The 10,859-nt window shown below is 40.9% G+C and overlaps 2 protein-coding genes across 2 annotated transcripts; both read right to left on the bottom strand.

Moving 5' to 3' along the window:
• Window positions 1–1,916: 1,916 nt before the first annotated feature.
• Window positions 1,917–4,893, bottom strand: tnfsf13b (TNF superfamily member 13b). The gene is made up of 6 exons (XM_079666700.1): window positions 4,460–4,893; window positions 4,257–4,356; window positions 3,627–3,683; window positions 3,267–3,391; window positions 2,812–2,962; window positions 1,917–2,605 (listed from the first exon to the last, which is right to left on the bottom strand). The coding sequence occupies exons 1-6, from the start codon at window positions 4,688–4,690 to the stop codon at window positions 2,493–2,495; spliced, it is 777 nt and encodes a 258-aa protein (XP_079522826.1). The 5' UTR covers window positions 4,691–4,893; the 3' UTR covers window positions 1,917–2,492.
• Window positions 4,894–5,288: 395 nt separating this feature from the next.
• Window positions 5,289–10,460, bottom strand: abhd13 (abhydrolase domain containing 13). The gene is made up of 2 exons (XM_079664639.1): window positions 10,051–10,460; window positions 5,289–8,976 (listed from the first exon to the last, which is right to left on the bottom strand). Exon 2 carries the CDS (start codon window positions 8,940–8,942, stop codon window positions 7,887–7,889), a length of 1,056 nt encoding a protein of 351 aa, XP_079520765.1. The 5' UTR covers window positions 8,943–8,976; window positions 10,051–10,460; the 3' UTR covers window positions 5,289–7,886.
• Between the last annotated feature and the right edge of the window lie 399 nt (window positions 10,461–10,859).

The raw sequence follows: 10,859 nt of genomic DNA on the forward strand, positions 1-10,859 counted from the left end.
TCCCTGTGTTTTCCTCTTCTCATTAGTTTCCCTGGTGTGTCTAATTGTCTGATTATGTTCACCTGGGCCCCTGTGTTTTCTCCTCCCTCCTCACCTGTGTCTTGTTGTGTGATTGAGTCTTGTGTGTATTTAAGTTCTGGGTTTTCTGTCTGTCTTGGTCGGTTCGTCTTGTTCCCTGACTAGTTCTGCGGTGAGTGTTCTGTTTTGTCATTGTATATATATATATCATAGCCTTGAAATAAAGGAAGTTTCAGTTTAAATCTGCATTTGAGTCCTGCTTGTTTCACAAACCGTGACAGCTACAGCTAAACATTTATTGAATGTGTTTATCCTAATGCAAATTATGTTCAAACTATTACTAAACAGAAATGTAATCATCGTAAAAAATATATAACATTTTAAGTATGTAGGCTATGTGTGAAAATAACATTTCAGATTGTTTGTGGGTTTGATCATACAAATCTGTGCACTTGCCACATGTGTGTGTGAGTGTGTGAACGATACACAGTGCCAGCATGAGTACTCAGCAGGTCTCATTTCCTGATTCTCCAGTCAGACGTCTGGTTTTTCTTTTGAGAGGCGAGCCCACAATGACATCAGCTTCCGCCAACACACCAGCCATCACCATGGCACCACACAAAGACATTTCTGGCCATGAGGGAGGGGGAGCATCATGCTTGACACATTTATAGGAGAGGTCTGTGCTCCCCACTTCTCTTATACCCTCCTTCCCCCTACTTCTTATTTTCCAATCGGTGTTTGTACAGCCGCCTGCTCTGTTTACCGGAGTATCAAAAGGCGTTTCTGACTTCCCTTGCTATTGTACCATGGGCCGGGCCTGCTCTCTTTTTTAGCCTCCCAGCCTCTCTCGCTCTCTCTCGCTCTCTCTCTCTCTCTCTCTCTCTATTCCACTAATGGCTACTGCTATCCATTTAGTCCATCTGAAATCTTTCTTTCCAAGGCTTCTATTTTAGACCTTTTTCTTCCCTCCCCCTCTTTTGGACTCTCTTCATGTCAAATGGAGCCATGACTCCAAGGGCAAACTGCCTAGTGAAGGAGTGACCACCCACTGGGCTTTGTCTAACTCTTTGCCCCAACCGACAGAAGGCCTACGTGTGTGTGAGTGAGCAGAGAGGGAGAAAATGGCTGGACAAGGTGGCGCGTACATGAGAACCCAAATAGTAATACATATCAATTTCTTTCAAACAAAGAGTTAGCTGGCTGAAACAAAAACACAATATGCATGTTGTGACTGAGTGACTTTCAGACTGAGTAGATCCATATTTTAAAAGTAAAGGTGAGGTCAACTTGACTTGGCTACTTTAATAACAAAACAAGATTGGGAAGACTGGAAGAAACCAAAAATAAAACAAACCTTCAATAATGCCACGATCTACATTTTAAAGAAAGGTCTATGACTAAATTCGTTTTTTTTTTCATGATGTAACAGTTTGGTTTTTGCTCTTAGCACATACGGTAAGCCAGCATTATCAGAGGATGAGTGAAAGAAAAAAATGATACCATAAAAATATTGGGTTGGGGAGTAATGTCTCTTGTGCATTTTGCCATTGATCAAAATGTGTCTGAATCCTGCCTCAGATGTTACTCTCCTTCCCTCTTCCTAAAGCTTAACATGAAGATTCATCCATTAACACCATTTCACTATTACCTCCAGGCGCCACAGGCATTACAAATTTATTGAGCAGCATCTCCTTTGAATGTGCAGACATCATCTGCCTGTATAGTTTATCTCAATCTAAAAATAGACACTTTATCCAAGTTCCACATTTCCTGCTCCACCTGAGCCACACTTGTCTCTCTGCTGCCTGGCAGGATGATCTGCCACACTGAACACATTTCCCCCTTGTGGCCAGCAGAGGAACAACATCCTCCCAGATTCCAGATGATGTCATGGCTTGTGCAAGAACTCTTTCTTTATTGCATCGGAATTTTTGAGTAGACATATATAGGTTAACCCTCATTGGATGATTAACAGATGATACATCAAACAGCTGTTGTTTATGATGAAATATATGGAATAACAAAGCAGGATGGAAATAACTATGTCAGTAATGCACTACAGGAGTAGATAAATGAACTAAACAGTGTGAGAATGATACAACAATTATAATGCAGATATTGCCATGTGTGAATATTTAAAGAAAAAGTACTTCTTTAAAACACCTTTTCCCTGTTGTGTTGTAGAAATTACCATACTGATGAAGCTAGGTGTATGTATTTTTGAAAGAGTAAATACATATGTTATGTGACTCAGTCCTCTTCATGTCCCGTCAGGCTGAACACACAATGAAATGAGTCACACGTCTATTGTTCAGCCAATGCAGAAACGGTTGCTTTCTTATTCTTCACCTCACCTCACCTCACATATTGTCTCAGTCAGATGAGGTCACTAGAACTGTGCCTTGTTACTATGATGGTACCTCTTTCCTGCCACAACAGCATCTCCAGGTGCACATTGTGGTTGTCACAATTTAAGTCAGTTTGACAGCACCCAGGAAGGTGGATTCTCCAGACAGGGACACATTGGCGGTTGAACGAGGGATCAGCAGCTCCAGGTGGTCCCTGACCTCCAGCTTTACAATACCTGAGGGATGCAAATGACACTTGAGACAAAGAACTGCCTTTTTTTTTTAACAGCTTCACAACAAACATACAGTACAGTATACAGCCAATCCCCAGACACACACATATGCTTGAGAGCTTGAATAATGAATAAAGACACTTGCTGGCTTTCCATAACAGGTGTTGTAAAACAGCGTGAACTTGGCTTTAACAACAACTCAGACTAACCTCCGGTGAAGCAGGTGTTGTAAGCGTGCACAGGGTTCATGTTCTGGATGCAGCGGAACAAGATCACATACTGAGGCTCGTCTCCCACCACATTCCTCTTCCTGCGGATCACCACGTGACCCATTGCAAAGGTGCTGTCTATGTAGTAGACCTGTTCACATCAGAAACACTGGGTTAAATATGTGGTATGATGAGGCATGGCATGTTTAAACAGTCATGTGGGTTTTATATCAATTGCTACTTTGCTGCTTATTGAATATGCATGCAGCATTTGCATGTCCTCTTCTTTATCTTACTTTTCTTCAAGGTTAACCAAATGTATACTAAGATCAAGCACACCATTTTTTCTGCAATGCATGTAGGCATGTTCTCTTTTTTCTGATATCTGGTGTTTGGCAAACAGACTAGCAGCACCTCCCTGTGGAAAAACGATGAAATGCCGCGAACACATGTACCTGACTGTACACAAAGTAGAATCCCTCCTCTCTGACTAATATGGTGTCTCCATCTTCCTCCAGGGCAGAGCCTCTCTTTAGTCCAGTCTGCCAGGGGATCCCTGTGTGTGGCTCCGAGTCATGTTCTGGGAAGATAAGAACATATCAGAAACCATGTCAAAGCATCAAAGATGGATACTGACTGTCATCCTGTTTCGGATCAGTTACTGGACTCACTAATGATGGTGTGGATACATCAAGGGGGAAATATAGTGCTGTACTAATGCATACTAAATGTCAAATTACAATCCAGATAAAATGTAAATAAAATCACTATTAAAATTCAGAAAACTATCATAGTCCAGATCACGCATACTTTACCTTTCGAAAAGGTTCTCCTGTTATTGTTTGCCAACAACTGCAGGCAAGGCTGAGTTACTGTTAAAACACATGAGAAATGTAGAAATGTTCAAACTGGTCAACTGTTTCCCAACAATATGTACATTGCTTATTTCATGGCTGCCTCTCTTTTTCCATCTGATCCTTCCCTTTCTCCAACAAGTTCATCTCTTTGCAACAACATCTACCTATTGGAGTGTTTAATAGTTCAAGCTAATGTTGAACACACTCACGCCATTAGTTAATAGTGGATGGTTGCATAATCTCCCCACATCAGACTTCCTATTTGTCAAGTGGCTATCACCAAAAATGATGAGTCATTAGCACTTGGCTATTATACAATTTAAAACGAACAATGTCTTCTTGAGTTATGAGTTTTCGCTCATAACTCATTTGTTAGATGGTGTATGTAAAGACCTCTGAGACATTTTGTGATTTTTAGCTTCATACCTTAAATACCCCCTTAAACATCAGAAATGAAACGGGTGACCCTCAGTCGTTTTGCAAATGAACACATGGATTTGTAAAACATTAACACTCTTGTTTCCCATGAAACTAAAGGACCTGATAACGATGGACTACCATGTTCAGGTGCAGCCTACCGTGTCTTACCTAATGTCTCTGAACCAGAGACTAATCTTTTCCTCCTCATCAGGGGAGACCCAGGTTGATGCATGGACTCATGGCTGTTTCTCCTACTAATATTATCAGTCTGAATGGACACAAAAAGCAGAAAAACAATACATGTTGGTAGAATGCTTGCCTTTCAAATCCTGTGCAAAAGAAGAGGTCTTTATGGAATAATTGTCTCTCACCTGGCTCCCATGCCTGGCCTCTTGTCCTTCTTCTCTCCTGCGATAAACCTCCGATTTAAGTCCCTCTACTTCGGCTCTGAGGGCCACCAGTTGGTACAGAGACAGAGCAGAAAGGGAGGAGGTGACGGCAGCTAGGGTCAGCAGGAAAACAGGCCAGGACAGCCTCCCTTCACCTGTCTGTTTTCCTGTCCCAGGCTCTACACCTGCCAAAACTGCCATCCCAAGGTCCATACAATTTCCTAACAGCTCACACTGACTGCATCACCAGACACACTGGCGCTCGGAATGCTGGACGTTTGTTACGGTCATTTGTGCCTCTGGCTTTACCTTATCGCCACACCAAAAGCTCCAGCAACTTCCTTAACTCTCATTTTATCCTTCAGTAGCTGGTTCCAGTTATATCTGACGGATTACGCAGAACAAATACTGTAAAAAAAAAACTGCTTCCCCTCTACTCTTCCGCTCAGCTAACCACACTCACTGCTTCCTGCCTTGACACATCTCTCTCTCTTCTCTTCATCCCACTCTTTTAGAAAGATAGAACACATTCCAGCTTCTCAAAAAACAATGTGATAGTTACAAATGGAAACAAACAAGTAGGAAAGCTTGGAAGATGGTGGGGAAAATAGGGGGAGAGAGATGAAGACATTATTAATAACATTTAAATGTGACAGCTACGAGAGCCAAGACGTACTGAAAGAAGGAAGTACAACATTTCAACTTTGAACGAAAGCAAATGTAAAGGGAAAAACAAACCAAATGTAATTCCCAGAATTAAAAAAGTGAAGTGGTTACATTATGAAATCTTTTAAAAATATACAACAAGACATGCTTTTAATGTATCAATTTATTGCATGTTACAGTACAGAAAATAGAAAGTGAAAATGTGTACTTACAAAAAATGTTGTTGACATTGTTTGGAAATAGAAAAACAACATATGTAAGATGGAAAATCTCTCAAACTGACTGCGTTATGTTGAGGATAAATATGAATCATTCAGATGTCTGACTGTTCAGGTACTCCATCATGTGGAGTTACTGTAAGTCATTGTAGATTAACACAAACAAACACTGTGCAGGTCCATTAGAGAAAGGAAACGTAAATCAAATGCCAGCTTGCAAATGGAAATTCCAAATGATGCTAACACTTTCAACATCATTCATTCTACTCGAATAACAATCATATGAATAGGTACAAATATGTTCAATAGTGCATTTGCAGAAAACCTGGTAGATTAAGAAAACAAAATGAAGACACATTCAGTTTGATTCCATTTCTTTTCATCAACAGGGTGTTGGTAAGTAATAATACATGTGGCTAGAATAAAAACCCAATTCTTTAGTTAGAATGTATTTGCTTCAGGCCAGCCACCCTCACAATTAAGTGAATGATGACGTTGAAGTTCTATATATTTCCTAAATGAAGACATGTTGTCATGCAAACAGCAGAAGTGTGGAAAACAAAGTGTGGAACTAAAATGAGTTTCTATTCACAAAGTTGAATCCAGATTGCATAATGTGCTCTACAACATATAATGGGATAAATCTAACTCTTTTATGGATTTGACATAAGTAAAACATGTCTGAAACTGTTGTTTGCCACTGGTGGCAGTAAGTCACACATAAAAGGGAGAAAAGAGACCATCTATACAGTAATTATTGTAAAAGCACACTTGCTAGTTCAAGGCAACAATTTACATTCATTAAGCCCATTTTTCCGTTTCACATTGATGCCATGTTTGGTCTTTTGATGTTTGTTGAATTTTGTTCTGCATACTGTTTGGAAACAGTATGAAATATGGCTAAGTATATCTGTATTCGAACGGCTTTAGAACCACTGCAGTGCAGCAGGCTGCATTTGGAAAGCAAAAGCAGGAAACAGTGTGCTAATCGTCCAGCTCTTCTCCCCCTGGAAGACATGCAGGAAAGGTTCATTAGCTCATCAAAAGCCCTCCAAGAGAGTAAAGCCTTTTTGCCACATAAGCATGGGATGAGACGAACACCTAGAATCCTCCGACGACAAATTAGAAAGCTGATGATGGCAAACAAATACTCACATAATTCCTTTAAAATGCTCACACTTTATTTTGAGTTCTTAAAGGATAGGCTCAGATCATTTCAAGACTATTCTATACAATACTCACATGCCATGTATTTGAGGGAGTAATTGGTCGCTGTTATCGATCCTTCTGTCTATACTGTCCATTAAGAATCCCTTCCTAGTGTGCTTAGTAGTAGTTTCGCCCTGAGTTTGACGAAATGAAAGTCATTTTCTACACTAAATCTCTTTTGGAACATTTTAATTTGGGTTGAGGAGCAGGAAAACCTTTTTTTTTCACTCGACCTTATCTTGAAAAAAATATCAATTTAATGTATCTTGCACAGACTGCAGAAGCCTTATATTTTATTTGTATTTGCATGAAAAGAGAATGTTTATTTTGTCCACCATCTTTTCTTGAACTATCTTGGATTTACTTAAGTGCATCCCGTCAGTTAGGGAAGGAGGTTTACACAGGCAACATGTCATTGTAGATATTGATGTGTTGTAGGGTACTAATAAACTTGTAGAAAACTTCACCTATCCTTTAAATAACAAACCACAAACAGAGCAATTGCTCTTTACCAAACTACAGTAGCCAGTAGGTTGCTTAAAAGAAGCATTTTGGGCTTATTTAAGAGGAAAATGTACCTTATTCTGTTTTAACAGGATAGAGGATCAGGGTAAATATCTTGTAGCTTAGCCAAACAGAAGCACTTTGACAGGAAATTATATCTCAATAAGTTATTTTAAATAGTCAGAAGTAATATATATGTCAGAGCCACCTCAAATGTTTTGATGGCTGAATATAATTATTCAACAGCACACGTTTTTTCTTTACGCAATTGTGCCAGACAAGATTTCCAAGTATTGCTCAGAAGATGTTAGCCGACATAACTCCAAACTCGGGTAAATCTGAAATTAAAAAAAAGTAATATTAACGAATATATATACAGTATAGGCCTACATATCAGTGTTTTTATTTTATATGATGACGTTAATTTGATTTCCAGTACTAATCAGTTTAATTTCAGTAGACCCATTACAGATTCCTGTGGTAGTGACATGTCTTGTAGTATGGGCATGTATGATCTGGCTTCATTCATTTAAGGTCATAAATACATGCATTCATAGCTGCAACACAAAAGAACCCATGAGGGCATTGTTACCCTCTCTTAAAACCTTGAAATAGTCAAATTATTTAAACAAAAGTTATATTTACATAAAGTGAAAAGGTAGAAAGAGTGAAATAATATAGAAACCCACACAAGCATAAAAAGGTACATTCTTTTCAAAAAAATTGAATAAGTACATCCAAACAATTACTGTGACAGCCGTCACTTCCTCCATTTTATAATCTGGAGTCAACAGTCATCCCGACTGCTTATTTCAGATGATGGTTACACTAGATGAGGGCTGAGCACTCTCCTCGTGGGCGTGGCTCTTCATCAGGTCTTTAATGAACTGCTCCAAAGCAGCGAAGTAGCCTTGACACTGCCACGTGTCGTTGTGTGTGCCCTCTGGAAAGATAGCCAGGCGTTTAGTCCGCGCAGGGGACATTTCATACAGTTGTTTCATCATGACTGGTGGGATGAGCTGGTCCGACAGGCCGGACACGAACAGCGAAGGCATGCGGCACAGCGCCATCTGTCGATAGGACAGGAACTGATTCCTATAGCACCACAGGGGCAGCAGGCGCATGGGTATGAAGGAGAAGAGCGTCGCTGCCATGTGGGGGATGCTGAGGAAGGTGTTTTCAACAACAATGGCTGCTACGCGGTGAGGGTTGACTGACGCCAGGCGCACAGCCACAGCACCCCCCAGTGAGCGGCCGAACAGAACCACCTTTGTCTTATCCAGATCGGGACGGGTCATGACATAGTCCAGAGTGGCCTCTGCATCCAGGTACAGCCCATCCTCACAGGGCTCCCCCTCACTCTTTCCATATCCACGGTAGTCCACCAGCACCACATTAGCTTTCAGATTGACCAGCATAAGCAGGGCGTTTGGAACCCTGTGTCCAATATTACCTGCGTTACCGTGGAAATAGAGGATGGTTGGTGGAGCAGAGGAAGTTGGGCTGCTTTGATTGCCAGAGGTGGCCCCGGGAGGTGTGTCGCCTCCTGTGTAGCGAAGCAGGATGAGATTAAGCTTCACACCGTCTTTGGTGCGAATGTACACATTCTCATGAGGGATTCCTGTTGGCATGGGAACGTAAAGTCGTGAGGAGGAGGGCTGGTCAGGGAAGTAGAGGAGCACATCCTGAAACTTGTAGAGGATGCCGGTCACAGACGCTAGGATAAGAGCTAGGAGAAAGAAGCCTCCATAGAGGTGGAAGGTGAGGATGAGAGCCAAGAGTGAGACTCGACAAGCACCCCAGGACCAGGAGGCCAGAGTCAGGGTACAACGCTCCACTGCCGCCCACAGCCTCCAGGGTTTCTCCATGGCGACACAAGAGCTGAGTCACTGGACACACACTCTGCAAATAAAGAAAGAACAAAAGGAAGAGTAAAAGGGAGGTGCTTCAACATGAATGTACCTGATTATAGAAAGTATTACAAAAAAACATGGTAAGGATGTACTTATGCTGGCCAGAACATGTGGTCCACATTAAAATCAGTCAATTCAATGTGTTTTTAGTATATGTAATTAACAACGAATGACATATACCCTTCATAGGCCAAAAATGTTTATTTAGTGCATCAATGCAAAACCCCAGTGTATGTCAATTTGAGAAAAAACTAACAAATACTCACATTAATGCATATAAAAATTACATATCTAGTAAATATGAGATACCGGGTAGATTAGTTCGTTTAGGATTAAAAACCCCATAATCAAAAAGCCCCATAGCAAACTATTCAACTTCTTGGAACAACACCGTGCATCTCCATCCTGTGTCCAGGGCAAAACAGATGCTACGTGCCTGATCTCTGATCACAACCATCGCTTGTCTGTCAGTGAGTTAAACCAACAACAGGGGTGGTGGCCACTAAGTCTGGATGAACTGAAACTTCACCTTATCAGGTGTGGTTAGTAGAAGTGGTAGGGCTTTCCAGAACAAGGAACAAGCACCACCAACGGGAATACGTCAAATATACGTTAATGTTGCTGAATACAACATCAGGATACATTTATCAAATAAATGTACAAAATACAAGACTAAAACAAAACATCCCTTGACCCCACCCACAAGGAAGAGATGTTGACAGCTGCTAGCAGCCTGGTGAAAAGCACATAAAAGCAACGACTAACGTTAAGATAGCTATGAAAACTAGCAATATCCGGCAAACGATCACTTAAGTTTAACATCACCGACAGCATTTATGGACTGTCAAGCCGAACGGTTTCCGAAACGGCAATATACCAAGCTTTGAACTGAGTGACTATAAAACCGAAACCTACGCTAGCTAGCTCGCTTAGCTCTGTAACAAGCATGCTAACTATCAAGCTAACCTATCCTATGACAGCTCCCATTGCGGCTAATGCTAACAGCACTGTTTTATTTAGCCACCTATCTCTTTAATGATTAGCAAAGTAGCCACATACTCACCCTTCTCTCATTTTTAGAACCTCAGCAGCATGAATATTTCACAAAACCGTAACACATAGACAGCCAAGTTGCTGTCATGCGGCTATGTAGCAGTTAGGTAAATTACAGTGAAAGTTAACTTGTGAGGAAGCAAGGTGAATAACTGTCGACAGGAACCCGGCTAGCCACACAGCTGGTTAGCATTGCTAGTGTATCCCTAATAAGTTCCGTGTTGGTTGGGCTATGCAGAAGAAAGGTTCCTTCTTCTCTGAGGTTCAAAATCAGTTAGTGTTGCATTGCTGCCATCTTCTGGAGTTAGTTAACTCCGACAGTGTCTGGTGGGTGCGTTTATTGCCCCATCAGTCAAACATCTAGTCCACATCCATCATATTCCAGTAGTGTTTGGATCCTGAAAGTGTTTATAAGCACCGGTTAGATGCTGGGTGTGCCGGACAGATAACGCTGTCCTAACTTAATGCAGTCATTATAAGGCTACCAACTTATTTTCCCTCTCAATTCATGTCAATGTGTTCGCCTTATCTTCTGATACTAGTTGCCCATACATTTTTTTCTTTTGTATATTATTTCATTGCCCTCTGATTTGTAAATGGTGGTAAATATGGTTGTCTGATTTATTTTTATTTTTTATACAGCTTACTTCTAGTTTGTTTCTCATTAACTAGAGTGCCCTTATGAGCAGTATCATCATCAGCTTTATTTAAAGAGACTATTGGTCACTTTTTTAAAAAGACATACAACACTCAAATATAAATAAAAAAATGCAGTTATACCAATGTTTCCACAGAGGTTACTGGTATCGTACAGCACTG

The sequence above is a fragment of the Notothenia rossii genome (assembly GCF_949606895.1).
Source record: "Notothenia rossii genome assembly, chromosome: 2".
NCBI lineage: Eukaryota > Metazoa > Chordata > Actinopteri > Perciformes > Nototheniidae > Notothenia > Notothenia rossii.